Below are 21607 nucleotides of genomic sequence, written 5' to 3' on the forward strand. Positions count from 1 at the left end.
TTAGTCTGTTTGATAGAGTCGATATACAGCAGGAAACAGTGGCTGAGTGTGTGTGTGTGTGTGTGTGTGTGTGTGTGTGTGTGTGTGTGTGTGTGTGTGTGTGTTAAGGAAAATCAATCTGATTAAGATCTTATGACGAGTGTTGTAACGTGTGTTGAAACGATAGGTGTTTGTGTTTGTTAGTGAATTATGTAAGAATGAGACCACCCCCTTTCACAATCAGCCTCAGCTCATTTTAGGTTTCACACACACACACACACACACACACACACACACACACACACACACACACACACACACACACACACACACACACACACACACACACACACACACACACACAATATTACGCCAGCAGTCGTCACATAATACCTGTCTGATACCACTTCATGAGGCAACGATAGCTCACACAAACGCACACAGTGATTAATAAAGCAAACACATTACAGCATCTCTGCACGTAATCACACAGACTGTACATCTACATCCACATGCTGTAATGCACATTGTGAAACTGTTTTTAGGACTGTCAATCGATTCAAATATTTAATCCTGATTACTCACACATTTTTTTATATGTTCAAGATGTACCTTAAAGGGAGATTTGTCAAATATTTCATATTCTTATCAACAAGGAAGTGGGCAAATATGCTGCTTTTTGCAAATGTATGTATATATTTATTATTGGAAATGAATTAACAACACAAAACAATGACAGATATTGTCCAGAAACCCTCACAGGTACTGCATTTAGCATACAAAATATGCTCAAATCATAACATGGCAAACTGCAGCCCAACAGACAACAACAGCTGTCAGTGTGTCAGTGTGCTGACTTGACTATGACTTGCCCCAAACTGCATGTGATTATCATAAAGTGGGCATGTCTGTAAAGGGGAGACTCGTGGGTACCCATAGAACCCATTTACATTATCATATCTGGAGGTCAGAGGTCAAGGGACACCTTTGAAAATGGCCAGTTTTTCCTCGCCAAAATTTAGTGTAAGTTTGGAGCGTTATTTAGCCTCTTTAGAGACAAGCTAGTATGACATGGTTGGTACCAATGGATTCATTAGGTTTTTCTAGTTTCATATGATACCAGGATCTTTATTCTCTGTTAAAACGAATTTGCGTTAACGCGTTATTATCGTGTTGATTTTGACATCACAACCCTAGGAATCTGGAAAATTGTAAACTGGAGTCCCAGACTGGATGCTGTCTGTCATATTGATATTATCATACTGAGTCAAACATACATGACGTTTGTTTTTAATCACTCGGCTCGATTCTGTGAAGGAACAAAGTGACACAGCAGATTCACACCGAAGGGTCTGAACTGAGAGAGTTCACGCTGACTCATCTGAATATCTGAACACACACACATTGAGCATTGCTGAGTCACAGCTGAGTTATGTAAAAAGAAAATAAAAAAGGAGAGCACAATCACAGTGAAAAGATCAGTTCATTCAAACAGCTCCAGCACTAACAGGAAGTGATGTCACAGTGAAACCTGGACTGTACACATCCATCCTCATTGCATGTCAATCTATCCTCTTTCAGCCTCCAGACCTCCATCCTTCCCTCCCTCTTTAACCTCCATCTGCCCTTTTTTTTTTCTCTCTCTCTCTCTCTCTCTCTCTCTCTCTCTCTCTCTCTCTCTCTCTCTCTCTCTCTCTCTCTCTCTCTCTCTCTCTCTCTCTCTCTCTCTCTCTCTCTCTCTCTCTCTCTCTCTCTCTCTCTCTCTCTCTCCTCTCTCTCTCTCTCTCTCTCTCTCTCTCTCTCTCTCTCTCTCTCTCTCTCTCTCTCTCTCTCTCTCTCTCTCTCTCTCTCTCTCTCTCTCTCTCTCTCTCTCTCTCTCTCTCTCTCTCTCTCTCTCTCTCTCTCTCTCTCTCTCTCCATCCTTCCCTCTCTTTCTCCTCCCGTCTTCCCACATTAATTATTGGCCACATACACACAACGTGGCTGAGGGCGGCTACACACACACACACACATACTCAGGTATGAGGCGTGGGTTAAACGTTAAAGGTGTGGCGAGGTGTGTTTGCTTTATTTGCCTTTCCCTCCCTGCTGCAGCTCTGAGCTCAGAGCATTAAGTCTGAACACTGAACCGCAGCGTTCGACTCTGACATTAACTTTACGCAGCTGAAGATGTTTCAACAGGCTGTCGTCCAATGTTTAGAGAGAGAGAGAGTGTGTGTGTGTCTTTAACACATTGCATCAGCTCAGTTTTAAAGCTAAAGTGAACATACTGGTATCATATGGAACCAAAAAAACTAATGAATCCATTGGTACCAACAATACTAGCTTGTCAAGAAGGAGGATAAATAATGCTCCAAACTTACCCTAAATTTTGGCAAGGAAAAACTAAACACGCAGTTTGGGGCAAGTCATAGTCAAGTCAGCACACTGACACACTGACAGCTGTTGTTGCCTGTTGGGCTGCAGTTTGCCATGTTATGATTGGAGCATATTGTTTCATGTTAAATGCAGTACCTGTGAGGGTTTCTGGACAATATCTGTCATTGTTTTGTGTTAATTGATTTACAATAATAAATATAAACACACATTTGAATAAAGCAGCATATTTGTCCACTCCCATGTTGATAAGAGTATTAAATACTTGACAAATCTCCCTTTAAGGTACATTTGAACTGATACAAAATGTACGATTAATTTGCGATTAATTGCGATTAACTATTTTTAATTGATTGACAGCCCTCACTTTTAATCCATTATAAAACATGATATTGTTTCAGTTTCAGAGAGCACAAATTAAATGTTGGCAATAGTGATTGTTGGAGCAGGAGGTGGATCTGGAAACTGTGTTGGATGTTTACAGTGCGGGTAATAATTTTACTGTTCGCTTTCGTTTACAAATAACTTTCAGCGATGTCAACATGTTCCCTGTACGATATAACTACCACTGAAACTTAGGGCTGGGTATCGGGATGATACCTTAGATCAACTTAGACAACTTAAGGTGGGCGGGTCCAACCAACACTGGACTTTTAACCAGGAGACTCGTGTTCGAGGCCGTTGTTGACCGTTGTTTTGTTTTGCAAGTTAGGTTTGTCACGTGTTTCTTAATGACGTTTATTACACGGCATTGTTGAATACTCGATTCTGATTGGTCAATCACGGCGTTCTGCGGTCTGTTATTGCTTTATAGCAGACCGTTGCTATGTATAACAGACCGTTGCTATGTATAATAGAACGTTGCTATGGGCGCAGTTCTGATGTCGGACTCTGGCGGACCACTTTTGTGTCAAATTATTGATTTATTAAGTAAGCAGCCGTGTAATAAGTGGGATAATGTACAGCTAGCAGGTCATTGTTGTGAAATAAACCCCTTCAGGGTGATGAGAGACCCCTCCCCTTCCCGTTGGGGTCCACAGCATCGCCCTGTCTGGGTTTCTTTCACAACAATGACCGGCTCGCTGTACATTATCCCTTACTTGTGACGTGTTTTTCCGTAGTTGCGTTACGTTGTTTCTGTACGTGTTTTACTTACGTTTACTTACTTATTTTAAGCCCAACCATGATGTTTTCCCTTACCCTAACTAAGTGGTTTTCTTGCCTGAACCTAACTGCGGATGTTTGCGTGGCGTACAAATGACACGTGAAAACGCTAGATCTGTACTCATGACATGTGGAAGGTTCGTGGAATGTCGTGGTATTTATACGCCTTCCCGTGAGACCGGGTTGCACGGAGATGTCTAAGCCGGCGGCTAGCTGCTAACACCGCTAACAGCACTAACTACAGCAACAGTGCTGACAGATGTAACGGTTTTAACCTCCGGGGGCCGCCGTTACGCGTCCGCAACAATGCGGTCTCGCCACCGTGGGTCAGGGGACAGTGTTATCAGCAGTGACCACTGTATGAGCGCTGTGCAGTGCGGCGGCGATTAGCTAGCCAGTGGGACACACACACACAGCTTCTATTCACATGATGGGTATCGAATGAAGTACTCTACTGGTATCTGTATCACTTTAAGGGTACTGGTGTTGTCGTGTTTTTTTTTTGTTTAAACGATACCAAGCCTTACTGAAACTAAAACTCAAGTGGTGATAAATCAAAATGATCCTTTACTTTCCGAGGTACAACACGTATCTGATGGTGCTTTCATTTTACTGATAGTGTTCTGCAGCACGCATTTAAATGTCATTTCAAAATCTTAAGTATCACAGCACACTGCCCCGCCCTGTTTAACGCCGTAAATATTAATTTAGCAAAACATGAATTACAACACGTGTGACGGAGCCAGTGTGTGTGTGTGTGTGTGTGTGTGTGTGTGTGTGTGTGTGTGTGTGTGTGTGTGTGTGTCGTAGCCAGGTGCTAAGTGTTGCATTTGTGTTCAGACATGTCTAATGGAGCTCAGAGTCGACTGGAGATGACTTCAGAGGAAAAATGTGACCTGACAAGATCAGACAGACTCGGTGTGGGAGGGAGTTTGTATTTGATTCTCACATGTTGTTTTGTTCTGGTTTTAATGTGCTGGTGATTCACGGCTCTGAAGACACCGGATCAGTTATGTGTTTGACTTCATCGGTGAGACGTTTCATCAAGCTTTGTTTGTGTGTGTAGTCTCCTGTAAGTAGACCATTATACCACTTATACGTCTCAATTTAAAGCAGAAATCAGACTCCTCTTGGCTTAGTTCTATGTTGTTGCCATACTTATGCTTGTGCGTAAAGCTATTGTGTAATAATGATATGAAAAGGGAATGATTCGACTAAAAATCAGTCGTGAACTCATCTGGGTGGAAAAAAGAAGAGGAGGAAAATAAAAAGCTGCTCCAGTTATTTATAATTTCCCTCCGTTTTCCAAAGACACAACGCCAGAGAGACAGAGAGAGAAGTGTTCACCCTCCTACTAAACCCAGATATTTTCCAGCCTCTCTCGGCTCCTCACAGCTCATAATGTGGCCCTTTCACTAAAGTCTCTGAGTGTTAATTCCTGTCGATTCATCAAAAGACTCCACTAGTTTTCTCTTCTTCTGAATCCCTGAACTCTGGACTCACTCAGAATGGGACCGTCAGGTAGACAAACTTCTAACAAACAGAGTGTTTCTGTCAGAAATCGATCTCTTTCTGACCTCATTCCTTTCTATTTGAATCCTCCATGTTAACCTGTATGAGAGAGTGCTGGAACGTGGTTTGATCAACCAGAATGAGCAACCGTTCAGCACCCCCACCCCTCCTAAAGACACAGATATATAGAGCTGCAACGTTTGATCGATTGGTTGTCAACTATTAAATTAAACACCAGCTACTTTGATAATCAATTAATCAGTTTGAGTAATTTCTTAAAGGTCCCATATTATAATGAAAGTGAGATTTTCATGTTTTTTTTATTATAAAGCAGGCTTAAGTCCTATATAAATACTGTGAAAGTAGCGAAACAATCAATTCACAGGGAAAAACACACAGCCCATATTCAGAAACGCTGCATTGGAAACAAGCTGTCAGGATTTCTGCCCATTCGTGATGTCACAAATATACAATATTTAGACCCTTGACACAATTTTAAACGTAAACATTCTAAATGTGTCCCAGTTTATTCCTGGTTGCGGTGTATGTAAATGTCATCAGCTGACAGGAAGTACACATGGACCCAACCTGTTGCCTAGCAACGCAATTCTGTTGCAATTCCGTCAAAATGCGCTAAAACGGAGCGTTTCAGACAGAGGCTAAATACAGGCATATTCAGACTGACAGTATGAGGAAAATAAAGGTTTTTTTGAACATTACAGTGTGTAAACATGTTCTAGTAGAAACACAAAATATAAGTATGAACCTGAAAATGAGCACAAAATGGGACCTTTAAGAAAAAAAAAATCAAAATTCTCTGATTCCAGCTTCTTAAATGTGAATATTTTCTGGTTTCTTGCTCCTCCATGACAGTAAACTGAATATCTTTGAGACATTTGAGGATGTCATCTTTGGCTTTGAAAAACATTGATCCACATTTTCTGACATTTTATAATTGATTAATCAAGAAAATAATCGAAAGATTGATTGAACATGAAAATAATTGTTAGTTGCAGCCCTACAGATATGTGCTTTAAATACGTAATTTTCAGTTTTTCAGTCAAGTGAAGAGTTATTCGAGGTGAAACAGAAAATCACAGCCCAGTCTAAAGGCCTTTAGACACAGCGGCATTTTTTTCGTGCGACTAATTTGTGTCATTGTCATTTATTCGTCACGCCCCCGGACTGTAAAGGTCTTTAATGTTGCTTAACATAAGCATGCTGTTTATCAACTGATAGCGGTAACAACATGAAAACTTAAAAAGTGCAGTCAGCGATTCTAATCCAATTCACTTTCTGTCAAATTTAGCGAGTATCTCCTCAAAGATCGAGCCACACAACGCTGTACCAGCCAGGACGGAGGGAAAACGGCAGTGGGAGCAACAAGGACAGTAAATCTGGCTCATGCTAACATGCTGGACTCCAGCGCAAATATCAACAATCTTTCTCCAGAATGGCTGACCGAACACGGTCCAGACATAAACTCAAGTCTTGTATAAGGAGATATCTGTGTCTTTAGGAGGGGTGGGGGTCGATTATGGATCAACTTTGAGGGCCCCTGTCTCCTGAATGGTTGCTCATTCATCACTCTCATAAAAGTTAACATGAAGGAAAAAAAATCATTCAAATCACAAGGAGTGAAGATCAGAAAGTCAAACATCAAGTCTGGACTGAATCTGCAAGTTAAATCTTAAGAAATGTGACGTTGATATCGCTCTCAACCTACATCACAACTAGAGAACAACTCTGGTCTGTAACAGCCCCCAACTCACTCTCTCTCTCTCTTTATATTGATCCAGTTATTGATTAACTGACCAGTCAATCAGTCAATCAGTCAGTCAATCAGTCGGGATGCAGCAAACTGTCTCCTCACCTCTACAATCTAAAACACAGAGTCAACCTCCATTAGGACGAGTCAGCACTCAGTAGGCCGTCTTGTGATCTCTCTCTGTGTGTGTCTGTGTCTGTGTCTGTGTGTGTGTGTGTGTGTGTGTGTGTGTGTGTGTGTGTGTGTGTGTTTTGAAAGCCCCATGATGCCAAAGACGTCAGCTGTTCCTCGGTTGCCGGGGAAACCAGTCATGTGGAATCACCAGAGAACGAGACGAGTGGAACCAGCCTTCAAAATCAGCTGATTGTGACGAGATTTATGTCAAGTTTTCAGCTCTGATAGCCCTAACCCTTATCGTCACTCCTGAACATCTAAACATCAGCACTGACGCCTGCAGCCATCTACAGATACTAGAGATTTGTTCTCAAGTGTTACGAGTACATTCTGTCAGTACGATTACAGTCAGCGCTCTAGAGAAGCAGAAGACTAAAATATGGCACTACTTGTGTAAAAAGATTTAGAAGAAGAAACCCATGAATTCGTCACAGGGAGGAGGAGAGGAGGAGGGATGGGAGCAGAAGGGTTCATCTCTGTTTACTGAAATATAACAGAATGAAGTCACATGTGATTTAATTTGATATAACCCAACACACAAACACACAGCAGCCAGGAGAGAGAAGTAACATCAACAGCAGAGAGAGACGGACTGACGCCTCACAACTTCTATTTTCAGACTCTCTGATCGATCAGGTGTCAATCTGTATCAGCTGATCAATGACGGTTCCCTTAAAGGCCCAGACACACCAACCCAACATCAAAGAACCAGCGGCGCCCAGGGTGTGAAATTAACACCCGCTAAATCTGGGTAAATTGTTGGCAGTGGTGGATAAAGTCGTCAGGCCATCCGCCACTTTGGCAGGCAGGGAAAACGCTACGGATGGGAATAAAAAAATCAGTTCCCGTTGGTTCCTAGTTGTCCGACTCCTTGTGCATGTCATGCCTCTGTGACAATCGATTCCTCTTATTGATGATTTCCGACGGTTACTCTGCACAATGACGCATACGCACGCTGTATCATGTTTCAGTTTGTTTGGTACTGGAAAAAAAAGCGCTCAAAAGCATGACGCTACTAAACCTGAAGTTATTTTTTACAATTTTTAAATAGATTTTTTAATGCCAGAATCAATATATTTGCTTCATTTGAGTCTATGTGGAGGCAGACGGAAGTTACCGCTTTTATTGTTGTAGTCTGAGTAACGAGATGTCATATCCGTTCCGTATCCGTCAACCAAAATAAACCGCAGCAAGTCGAAACAAGAAAGTAGAAAACGGCGGAGGGTCTGCGTGGATACGACCTGCACCCTCACGTTTTAAATCCAGCGTGGTAAACACTACACATCCAGTAAAGTATGGAAACACTTTGGGTTTCACACATTGCAGGAAAAGCAGAGCTAGACATCACGGCTAAAGCTGCATGCTAACTGTCATGGACAGGAAACGTTATCATATCGTGGTAACGTGCGGTCGAGCCGGCCGTCACTCTCATCTCCGTGGTCAAATGGGCCGACGCTACAACTGTAGAGCACCCATATACTGACATTAATGTTAAATGCATTCAAACGACCCCGATGGAGCTGACCATGGATGTATAAAGAGAACGGAGCTGACGGGAGAGCTAGAGACGGACTTGGAGAAGTTAGAGGAAGTAGACACGTGGGATTACGTCAGGTTTTCAAAATAAGGTGTTAACGGGAACTGTATATACAAAATACATATATGGAAATAAAATAAGATTGATTGGATTATATTCACCAGAAGTATAAAACATTACATGTCCCTTATAAATTAAAAATCAAACATTTTTACTGGATTAATTTAGATATTTTAAAAAGTAAAAGTCCCGCGTTGACACAGCACGAGGACGCTGTCAGTGCCTATAAGGCATTCACACTGACAAACAGTTAACGTCAGCTGACAGCGTAATACGTTCTGGCATGTTCCCTCAAAGAGGAACTCCCACATCAGGTGTGAACTGTGTCACCACCGAGATGCCCCTTGAGCAAATCACTGGCGTCCCAGCTGTCCTCCTGTCAGTCTGTCCGTCCTGGTAAACAACCCTCAAACACACGGCGTCTCCCACCGCCCACATCACGGAAAGATGAGAACATTACCGTGGCAACCAACCACAAGATCCACAGATACACAAACCCACCAGACCGGTTCTGACATGCACACGCACGCACACACACGCACACAGAGTGCCCTGCGGGTGTTATGAGGGGCTGAAAGGGAGAAAACAATTAAGTGTTTTTGTGTGCTGACAGGACTCGTCAACACTAACAGTGTGTGTGTCCTTCTATTTCAAAATAAAAGCTGGGACAGTGGTGCAGTATATCTGCTGCCTGTATTATCTTTAATGCGTTGACACTAGGGACGTCAAGAGAACCGGTACTTCGGCACAAAGTCAATGCTAAAATTCTGACAATCTGACGGTACCCGTTTTTCTACAGTTTGGGGACGCAGTAAACTCACTATCGACGCACCCTATGTTTTTCCTGTTAACGCTTCACTGTGAACAACAAATCTGTGATGAAATCAGCAGGAGAGCTAGCTAACGTTAGCAGTTAGCTGCGTACAGGACTGTGCTCTGCTTACCGGCTGCTAACAGCTAACGCTAACTAGCTCTCATCCTGCCGATCTCAACGTTGATTTACATTATGATGTCTCTGTGTCTGTGTGTTTGAGAGAGCGAAAGCGTGACAGAGAGATGGGAAGAGAAGGTGGAAGGTGACGGAAATAAATTAAATTGAAAAAATACCCAGCACCATTTTCCAGAAATTGACAGAAAAAAAATTACTATTTTCTTGTTTTGTTCAACCAACAACCCAAAGGTACTCAACTCAAGATCATATAAATCAAAGAAAACTCACATTTGAGAAGCTGGAACCGGAGAACGATTGGCATTTTTCTTGATAAAAGACTTAAATGTTTATTCAACCATCGACATAGTTGTTTAATTTTCTGTCGGCTGATTGATTAACAGTTTCAGCACTATTTCGATCTCTGCAGCAGCAGCTTACATCAATGCTGTGTTATCTGTGACCTCTGCCTTCTTTATTGAATGTGATTCAGAAACATCCTCTACAGGTTTCACTGTGTCGACTCACAACATGACTTCTACAGGGTGTTGTAGGCTTCTAACTGACCTGCTGTCATTCACACACACTGAAAGCAGCTATTATATAGGTATGAGACGCTGTCCGTGCAGGTTTAACACAGATAAACACATGCTGTAGGCGCTGACTGCTCTGTGAGCGTTGACACTTTCTCCCCTTGCTGTTGAACTATACTGTAGGTCTGGTGACCTGCGTGATGACACCTTATGATGGTGAAACGTTTGTTTATGTTTCAGGTGCTGCAGAATGTGATCTGAAGCTGCTTGTTTCACATTAACCTCTGTTATTTAAAGGACTGTACTGATGTTTATCTGCAGTCTGCTCAGTCTGGGCTTACAGGTTTATCTTCTAGTCATAGGAATAGAATAAGAGTAGAACGGACATTCACATTCTAATCAACGTAGCAGGATGGTCAGAGCGGCGGCCAAATATGCCCAATCTACACTTTGTTTTTTAACGTGTGTTGCCTCCTTTCTGATAAACAAACATGAAGTCATGAGAGAGCAGGTCTGCTTAGGCTTGCACGGTCGGGGAGCGGCCATTATTCACCTCCCACACACACGTTACTGGATCTCCTTTAAATACCAGCCGACTTCTGTGTTGCATAATCATACTGGCAGCTGACTGTCTTAACAAAGCCCCGACATGCTGCAGATCTGAATACTCTGGTCGTCCCTGTCCACGTCCTCCATGTATTTATATATACAGTCTGCATCAGCAGGACAGAAGATGCTCCGTTAATGTTTTGAAGAGGGCCTTGGAAATAACTGAAAGGGTTAGTCTAGATTTTCTAAAGTGTTCGGAGAGGTAAAATTATTGCTTTGGTGAATGGAGTCTGGTAGCTTTGAATAGAGCGATATAATGGCTTCAGTTCCTCGTCAGAAAGGGGCTGTCTGACGGCGAGGTAAAGAGGCTGTGGACGGGAGCAGCAGAAAAACGGATTTTAGACACTTAAAAAAAAATTATACATCAGTTTAAGTGTGCATATTTAGATTATTTTCACTACGTTATGTTGCCATCAGACAGCCCTTTCCAACAGTGAACTGAAGCCGTTATATCGCTCTCTGCAAAGCCACCAGACTCCATTCATAAAAACAGTAATTTTACCTCTCAGAACAGGGGAGTTGCTGGTCTACCGCTGCATCGATCGGTTAGTTAGTTTGTTTGTGTTATTGTGTGACTTTCTGATCTGAACTAACGTGGCGTCCACAGCAGTACGTTGCTTAGCTTCATGTCAGTACTCCTGTCTGCTTCTCCAAACTGGGAGCACGTCGACCATCATCTAAGTTACTGTATGTAACGTTAATACACTGACTATAAGGATATATATATATATACTGTACATGTAGCAGCGTCATCATGCAGAAACCTACATCAGGTCATCATGTGGGAAAAAGTTTTAGAAGAGGGAAAAGGGGAAAATACCATTTTGACACTAAAACATTCTTAATTTGATAAAGAATTTGAATGTTGGGCTTTGAATGCTTCACTGGGAAGTTACAGAATGATATAACAACCTCAAAGGATTCAATTATTCAGCTGTTCATACTGGTGTAATGTTTGTCATGAGGAGTACCTCTAAATTTAACAAACTGATATGGTGAAACTATCCAAGTTCTGAATACAAAAGCAAACAAGAGTATTTCCCACAATGTTGGAGTTCTCCTTCAGCAGTACATATTGAATCGGCACTCAAGTATGCTGATAGTATTGAACCAGGAGATAAATGAATCGTCCCAGACCTAGTGAGTAACCTAATCCAGAGTAAAACCAGGCAGCTGCACATGACGCTTCACTGTGTCACAAAAAAACAGACAACGAGGAACGGAAAGAAGAAGACAGATGTGTTTGCTGGACCATTTCATCCTCCAGTAGCACAACCCTTAATGGTTTCTACACTATATTATCACACACACACTCACAAAGCCTGCTCTACAGAGAGTTAACAGAGCAAATTAGTTCCCTCATGATCTCACTATTTATAATAAAAAGAAAGATCACACTGTTAGAAGGAAGGAACAGACAGATCAACAAGGACTAGCATGTCATCACACATCCACACACACATATACACACAAACAGAGCCGATCTCTGAATGATTTTCCTCATGTTGTGTTTGGCCCACAATCCAACTGTATGTGTACCTGTGTTTCTGTGTTTCTGTGTGTGTGTGTGTGTGTGTGTGTGTGTGTGTGTGTGTGTGTGTGTGTGTGTGTGTGTGTGTGTGTGTGTGTGTGTGTGTGTGTGTGTGTTTACCTCTGGTCCCGGTCGCCATGTCTGCCACCTTCTGAAAAGCGTCCAGGAAGGCTCCAGTCACCACGATGGTCGTCCTGAATCAAACACAAACATCACACATGTATTAACGAGAGCTGTCAAAGTTAACGTGATAATAACACGTTAACGCAAATTCGTTTTAACGCCACTAATTTCTTTAACGCATCTTGTGATTTTTAGGTTGTTTATGTCTCTCTAGCTTGTCACAAAGGAGGCTAAAAAACGCTCCAAACTTACACTGAATTTTGGCGAGGAAAAACTGTCATGGCCATTTCCAAAGGGGTCCCTTGACCTCTGACCTCCAGATATGTGACTGAAAATGGGTTCTATGGGTACCCACAAGTCTCCCCTTTACAGACATGCCCACTTTATGATAATCACATGCAGTTTGGGGCAAGTCATAGTCAAGTCATCACACTGACACACTGACAGCTGTTGTTGCCTGTTGGGCTGCAGTTTGCCATGTTATGATTGGAGCATATTATTTATGCTAAATGCAGTACCTGTGAGGGTTTCTGGATAATATCTGTCATTGTTTTGTGTTGCTAATTGATTTACAATAATAAATATATACATACATTTGTATAAAGCAGCATATTTGTATCCACTCCCATGTTGATAAGAGCATATAATACTTGACAAATCTCCCTTTAAGGTACATTTTGAACCGATTAAAAAAAAAAGTGTGATTAATTGCAAGTAATTATGGACAATCATGTGATTAATTAAATTAAATTAAATATTTCAATCGATTGACAACCCTAGTATTTACTGAACCCATTAAATACACAAGAAAGGTGACCTCTGACCCCCAAATGTATTTCCTATGCTAAATAATATGCAGTAATGATGAATATGCCACACGGTCCCTGTTGATGAGGCGTACTCGGGTACTTCCTGCTTGTGCTGTGGGGGGCACCATCACACTATGTGTGTCACTAATAGGGGTTTTCACCGCTTTAGCCGTGCCAAGCCAAGCCGTGCTGACATGCGTTTCCTCTAAAGCCTCACAGCAGGGGGGGTAGCCACGCTTGCTAGCAGGCCCGAGCAGGGCTGCAGTGGGCTGAAGGAACCTTTTAGTTCCTTTCAAAAGTAGTTCCTGGGCCTTTCAGTATTTTTGGTGGAAACCCGACTTTACTAAATCTAGAATAGCTGCAAAAATGAACACTGGGATGAACTTTCCTCTGGTTCAGATCAGCAGTCTGCTGCATCATAAACAAACATTCAAAAAGGGGAAAATGGAGGGCTGTTATTTTGGAAGCAGGATTGATGGAGCCACATGAGAGGCCGGTGTTAGGAGTGCAACTGGAGACCTTCTGATACACACATCATCATCATCATCATCATCAATGGACCTATTGTCTGTGTGTGTGTGTCCCATTACCAGCCAGGTCTGTATTTCTATAGCTGCACACACACACACACACACACACACACACACACACACACACACACACACACACACACAGTCATTTGCCCTGGAAACCTAACTGAGAAGATCAGATGACGCTGCTGTCAATAGACCTTCTCTTTCATATTAATACCAAATACTCAACACCATATCTTCTACATATAATACAACAAATGAGAGATCATACAGGACACCAAAATATGAAACATGAAATTAAACTACTGCGGCTTCATGTGTGCAGCGACATGTTTGATCTGCCGTCCCATGATCCCCGGCTGCCTGAACACTCAACAGATTCAACCACATTCCTCCTGAAGACACTAGAAACCCCAGCGGAGTCTGACAGGAGCTCTGGTCGGTCTTTGTTCAGCTGCTACACGCTGATTTTAGAGTGCCACACAAGACCAAACACGTCTCATCTTTCCCACCGCAAACAGGGTTTTCTAGTAAAAAATCTCTAAGAAGACAATAATTCTACTGTTTAATAAGTCAACTTTAGAAGATAGGAAATAAAAAGTCTCATTAACCCCTTAAACCTCTGACGGCCCGCCGGTGGGCCCGGCCTCTATTCGGTGTTTCAGAGGTTGTTGCAGTTGATTTTCACATGCCCACTTTATAATAATCACATGCAGTTTTATGCATGAAGTATAAATATGTTAGTTTCTCCTATTCTAAAATGGTGTGTTTGAATATTTCTGCATACTGGGGTCCCTAAACAGTCTTGAATTACATAAATTGGGTATCACTGTAAAGCTGAAACTCTTGTGGATCCAATGAGCCCAACTGTATTCATGTGTGATGATGTTAGTCCCCATAGGAGACATTTCATTGTAGAGAAACGTTACCTCACTGTTTAAAATGACCTGTGGTGACCTCTAGGATAATCACAGCCTCATGAAACTTTACAGCCACAAACTACAGACCTAGAGCATTCAGAGGATGGATGGCTACCCAAGCTTGATTAACAATAAGGGGGTTTCTGAGCAATTTACACAACACAAGTGCTCGCCGTCCGATCGCCGAAAAATGCAATTCTTGCAGAAATCTCCAAATGTCAAAAGTTTTTGATCCCAAATCACAGCATGGCTTTTTCTTTGGTGTTCCTCAAGGTCTTGGTGTCTTAATGTGGTATTTTTTGAGGGATAATTGATCATTTTTATTAATTCTCCAGTGGTAATAAAGGGTTAAATTTAGCACCAAATCTGTGTAACAAATGGTATCAACTCAAAGATTGCTTCAACAACTTATGAGACGTAATAGAGCATGAGGATGATCATCATATACTTCTATCATAATGTTCTAAACCTTTATACACTTTTACAATTCATTTTAAATAATTCAATTAATTAGTTTATTATTTTATTACAGAGTAATGTTGATACAGTGCTGAGCAGCATCTCAAATTAATCTTCAGGTTCCCAGCTTTCAGATGATGTACACCACTTCTACTGTTGACCTGCTATCTCCCCCTAAATACCCCCTGTACCACTCTAAATTAGACAAAAACAGGTCTATTGTGGGTCTCAGAGGGTTAGTAAAATAATCCTCCTGAAGTCCTGTTCTATTCTGAGCCACAGCAGCTATTTGACAAGAAAACTAATTAAATGTTTCCTCCACAAAATCAGTCAAGACTTCATTAAACTGTGTCAGTGGTGAAGATTTGGGTTCAGTGAGGCACTAAAGCCTAGAAAAACCATGCTCAATAATCCTGGTGCTGTTCACTGAATTAACTTTTCATGAGCACAGAATTTAACTATTCATTTCCTTTTTGTTTACGTTTGGTATTTGATTATTTTGATGGTGGTTAAATGAACGAACACAACCGTGGAGTTAAAGTCTGTATTAAAGCTTAATGTGTGCAAATGATCCACAGCAGATCTTTTAAGTAGCATTAAACATTAGAGCGGTTTGAGCAGCGTGGATGTCCTATTTGTGCCTGTGTTGGTTGGTGTGTGTGTGTGTGTGTGTGTGTGTGGCTGACTAACTGGCAGGCCTAATGGACTGCGACTGGCTGCAGCAGGCAGAGTGATGCTTATCAAAGTAAACTGGTCCACTGGGAAACACAGTAATTATACTGTTATTATACTGAGCAGCTACTGGGTCACTGTGAGAGACAGAGAGAGTCAGAACACCTCCTGGTTCAATACTATCACGTTACTTGGGTGCCGATTTAATATGTATTGCGATTATATTGCAGTGAAAAAATCTGGGTAGAGAAATTATGTTATTATTGTTAAATTATGTAATCATTAAATGATGTGCTGGTGAACCTAAATGAAACTTTGATGCGTAGGAGAGACACTCGGCAGTGTGTCAGGATTTTATTACTGAACTTTGACCAGGTTCAGTGATAAAACCTTTTATTTATTTGACTCTGATGTTTTCATATCACTGATGCTGACCAACCTTGACTCATCTGTTCGGACGCCACCTCAGCCCATAAAATAATCATTTCTAAATGAAGCATTAGAGCAGATCAGCACAGGCAATTAATGGGGTTGCAACCCACATGGTTGAACGCACTTATTGTAAGTCGCTTTGGAAAACAGTGTCCGCTAAATGAATGTAATGTAAAACGTTATAGGAGTTTAGTCATGTTAATTCATGTCATTAAATGTAGCAAAAATAATATGAAAAATAAATGTAGCCATTAATTAATTGATAAAATGTGACATAAATTGATATTTCTGTTTTGATTTACTTCTTTATCTATTTGTCTTTGTATTAATTCCTGTATTTATGAAGTCTTCTGTTTAATTTTCCCTTTTATTTATTTTCATTCATATTTATTTATTTATTGAATGTTGAGTGACAGCCCCCTAATTTGCATAATGAGGCAGAAATGCATAAATAAATACATACATTTAAAAATAAATATAAAATAAATTACAAATAAATAGATAAATAACAAATAAATGCAAAAATAAATAGATAAATTCAAAAATGTATAAAATAAATATCTAAATAATAATTTAATGCAAACATGAATAGATCAATTTAAAAATTAATTTTAAAAAACCATAAATGAATAAAATAGAAAATTAAACATACGAGTAAATGAATAAGGTAATTAAAACAAAAATCTCAATTTATGTCACATTTTATCAATTAATGGCTACATTTATTTTATATTATATTATAATATTATTATTTTTGTTACATTTAATGACATATTTATTCATTCATTTATTTATTCATTTATTTATTCATTTATGTTTTATTTTGGCAGGTTCTGTCCTCCATTGGCTGCTCCACAGGTGAAAATGCATCATTTATAACCCATTGAGTTTAAATGTGTATGCATGAATGTGTGTTTTACCTGAGCTGTGATTGTAGCTTTGCTCCTTTGGTTACAAAGTCCTCCCATGTTGGATAACTGGCCTGCAGCAAACACAGAGAACATAAATTACATTAAACATCAGTCTGACCACAACAGGATTCACAGAGTTTAACGGAGACATTAAACACAACGCTTTAACAATGTGGAGTTCAAACCAATTATCCTGCAGAACCTAATGAGCTACTTATTATTAAAGTATTAGTATTAAACCCGTCAGGTATTTCTCTGCACAGGACTGGAGTGAGTGGTTACAATACTAACGACACTGAGAAAGTAGAAATCAGATGTATTTGATCTCATTTGTTTTACCATAAACATCTTAATGCTTATTGCTTTATTCCAACTACGGGACTGAATGGCAAAAAAAGAGCATCTGGGGTATGAAATGCTCATTAAGAGTAAGAAACAAAAGACAGAAAACATGAGGACATAAAGACAGGACAGGAAAGACAAAGAAAAGAAGAACTTTGAGACAGAAAGTCAAACATTATACTGAGTGTTGTTAATTCAGGTGCTGCTGAGAAATCAGTACAGGAAAGTTGTTGTCAACTGTTTTGTGTCAACTAATGGATGGATGTAATAGTTGCAGCTCTATCTGTGACCTTTGAGTGCGTTATTGTCGCTGAATGTCTCATTCCTTTTCACAGTTTTCACTCTGAGTTACTGTGAACAGCAGCAGCAGCTCTGAACTGTGTAAAACCGACCGACAGCTGACTGACTCGTGTTATTTTTGGCGTCTCTGGGTTTCACGTGAGAACGGAGGACCATCGGGGCTCAAACACAAGCAAACCAAAGTCCTGCAGCTGTGATTGATTCTCCATGAAGCTGACGCTGTTTCTCTGAGCTCAGTTTTATCACCAATGAGCCACGAATGTTGTTTACATTAAACGTGTTCATGCACATTTTCAATTTGGACGTTTAAAAACCTACAATTACCGCCTCGCGTCTGTATTCCTCCACCAACCAGTCAAGTTTACCAGTTTATGTCCATGTCTGTCCAAAATGTCATCACTTCTGTAGCGACTACTATCAATTAAAATGCCGCTAAGAGGTAGAAGTCGTCTCTTGACTGTGTGACTCGTTCAAAAAAGTTCAAAAGTCCAGATGCATTTTACTGTTTATTAAATAAAAGGAATTACAAATAATAACTTAGGCTAACTGTAATAACTAAAGTATGTAACGTGAAGTGACGGTCAACAGAAAATATCCAAACCTATCTCACCCTCCTTCATGTGATTATACGCTAAAGAAAACAGTTATTAATAATATATTCCATTTCTGCTAACAGATTCCCTGAAATGTTACCCACTGTATCTTTAAGTTCTAAATCTCCTCACATTCGTAAACATATTTGATGGAAAGTTGGACTGTCAATCAATTCAAATATTTGATCGCACGATTGTCCACGATTAATCATTATTAATCGCACATTTTTTATCTGTTCAAATGTACCTTAAAGGGAGATTTGTCAGGTATTTAATACTCTTATCAACATGGGAGTGGACAAATATGCTGCTTTATGCAAATGTATGTATATATTTATTATTGGAAATCAATTAACAACACAAAACAATGATAAATATTTTCCAGAAACCCTCACAGGTACTGCATTTAGCATAAAAAATATACTCAAATCCCAACATGGCAAACTGCAGCCCAACAGGCAACAACAGCTGTCAGTGTGTCAGTGTGCTGACTTGACTATGACTTGCCCAAAACTGCATGTGATTATCATAAAGTGGGCATGTCTGTAAAGAGGAGACTCGTGGGTACCCATAGAACCCATTTACATTCACATATCTGGAGGTCAGAGGTCAAGGGACCCCTTTGAAAATGGCCATGCCAGTTGTTCCTCGCCAAAATTTAGCGTAAGTTTGGAGCATTATTTAACCTCCTTCCTGACAAACTAGTATGACATGGTTGGTACCAATGGATTCATTAGGTTTTCTAGTTTCATATGATACCAGTATCTTCACTCTAGCTTTATACTGAGCCCACTAAAACCTAAAAAGCGCACGTTGCGTTAATGTTTATTTCAACACCATTAAAGAAATTAATGGTGTTAAAATAAATGTACGTTAAGGCGTTAACTTTGACAGCTCTAACGGAAACACAAAGACACTGATTCATTTTTTAACTTGAAATTTCAATAATTTGTCTAAAACCTGTGCAACATTTGAAGGGAAAAAGAATATCTTCACTCTAACAACTCACACCAATACAACACGACATCACTGACAAGTGTTCAAAAGCTCCTCGATAAGAGCAGAGATTAAAACATCTTCCTTTCGGGGGTCAAAACTGGTTCTCTGTGTGCATTTTGTAACAGCAGCTGACTGATTGATTATGTAATGTAAGGCTGTGAGTGACCTTGGGTTACATCTGTGACCAGCAGATGCTTCTTCTGGTTATTCAATTTAAAATACAGGGAAGTCCTGTTGAATCCCACTTTCTCTGTCCTGAACCCGGTCACCCTGCCTGTCCTCTGTCTCCGCTGGTCCACCACAGAGAGGATAATACCGATTTAACCCCTAACACCACGCCATTAGCCTCTTAGCTCCACAACGGTAAAGCTGTTAGTCGGCCCCCTGCTTCACAGCTAGCCGGGCATGCACACGGCACGGGGGCCGACGGGTTTACTAGCTACAGGGATTTAACACGGCGCCATGAAATACTGCAGGTGAGCGGCTGGATGCATCTGGTGGGAGGAAATCCCTCCAAAAACTTTATTGATCCCTGCAGGGACAACATAGGTTGCGGCTAGAACAAAATGTATACTGGGATTTAGAGAACATAAGCTCACAAGTGGAATTTACGTAGAGACACATTTAGTGTAAGCTGAATTTAGAAGTTATTTTACAGCATTTCAAAGGAAGGTAGTGTTTATTTGGAGCGGGTCATTTCTAGATATGATAATGTGGAGTGTTTTGAACTGAAAGCATTCATTGTAATCTTTCCAAAAGCCTCATCTCATGCGAGGAGCTTTTGCACCATATTAATCTTTCAGAAAATCCATGCGAGTAAAATTGTCTGGTGTATAAATCTGCCTGGACTTGTGTGGAATCAAATCTCTCGTAGCTCACAGCTCTGCTACTGGCATCAATATTTGTACACGTCTGTACATCTTTGTCTGCTGAGTCTTGATATGTGATCGCCCTGAATAATTCGGTTACAGGACCCTTTGGTTCAGTAAAGGGCTGTCGACCAAAGAAATTCTCAGTCGACTAACACTCATGTGATTTTATCGACTAACAGATTAGTCAATTTAATGGACGGATCTGTGAAACTGAGTTTCTCCACAAAGAATCACACTACAGCACCACTTTAAATCTGGTGTTTACCAGAGATGAGCTCACAAGTTTCTTTAAATAAGCCATTCAGCATGAAAAAAATGACTAATCGACTAAAGAGATCTAGGTCAACTAAGACTGATTAGTCGACTAATGACTTAAGCCAAGTTCAAACTACACGACTTTCAAAAGTGGTCAGATCTCAGTGCTGTTCTCTCTACACAACCTGCTGTCTAGTAATCTGGAGTCTTTGAGTCGTCGTGGTTTTCACACTACATGACTGATGACAGGAGGTCACACACTACAAGATCTTTCACCAGGAAGAATCCCTGATGAGGTCTCCAAACTATGTTTTGTCACAAAAACACACGCTAAATGACGTGATACCAGGGGTGTAAAGATTCATCTACTACATCGATGTATCGATATATATTCCTACGATCCAATTACATCGATAGGCACTCGGCAAGTTGTCCTTCAAGGGGCATGTCATCAACATGCGCCAGCTTGGTCGGCTCTGCAGCGTGAGCGTGCATGCAGATGAACGGCGCCCCTTTGCCGGGACTCCTCGCTCTCTCACCCGGGAGCGCCGTGCAGAGGAGCCGGTTGGCTGAGTTTCACTTCGGGGGCATTACGTGACGGGTGTTATCAATCAACTTGAGGGCGGCTTCAACCACGGTGCTGTCCCCGTGCACATTAGTTTTTTATTCAGAGAAAATAACCTTTTTCCCGTCATGATATCAACGTGCACGCAGCATCAGCGTCACGTATCCAGCCGGAAAGCAGACAGTCCGCGGGGCTAATTATCACGGGAGTAACGTTAGTCTAACGTAGTTTTAAAATGTTTTTCCAGATGTTTTCATGTATGAAAAGACCCCAAATGAACCCTGTAAGCGGACTATACTTGATAAGCCAATTATTTAAACAGTGTATTACAAAAATAGTTCACCGAAATATGTTTCTTTAAACATTTGAGGAGAGGAATAAGGCTAGTAGTTGTTGAATCTGTCTTCGTTTTATATCGACAACAGTTAGTTTAAAAATGTAGTTTCTTCATTCTTAAAATAATGATGTACACAGTCTCACAGTCAGTTCTCAAATGTATTTTTGCTCGGGTTACGGGTTTTCTGACACGTCAGTGGATTGAATTAACGGGAAATTCACTTCCTGTTGAGCTCTATTGTTTATTTTAGGAGCGTTATAATTTCCCAGTGAGTTAAAGTGACAATGAACAAAGAGCATTACTGACATATTGAC

At 40.7% G+C, this 21607-nt stretch overlaps 1 protein-coding gene across 2 annotated transcripts in view; it reads right to left on the reverse strand.

The window, feature by feature from the left end:
• The window catches only part of mtss1 (MTSS I-BAR domain containing 1), a 71708-nt gene that overhangs the window by 30664 nt on the left and 19437 nt on the right, over positions 1 to 21607 (reverse strand). For both annotated transcript variants that reach the window (XM_074647761.1, XM_074647770.1), the window contains exons 2-3: positions 17040 to 17101; positions 12292 to 12365 (exon numbers count right to left, since the gene is read on the reverse strand). In XM_074647761.1, the coding sequence (XP_074503862.1) occupies positions 12292 to 12365; positions 17040 to 17101 (136 nt within the window). The remainder of the gene's footprint in view (positions 1 to 12291; positions 12366 to 17039; positions 17102 to 21607) is intronic.

This window comes from Sebastes fasciatus, chromosome 1 (assembly GCF_043250625.1).
Source record: "Sebastes fasciatus isolate fSebFas1 chromosome 1, fSebFas1.pri, whole genome shotgun sequence".
Taxonomy (NCBI): Eukaryota; Metazoa; Chordata; class Actinopteri; order Perciformes; family Sebastidae; genus Sebastes; species Sebastes fasciatus.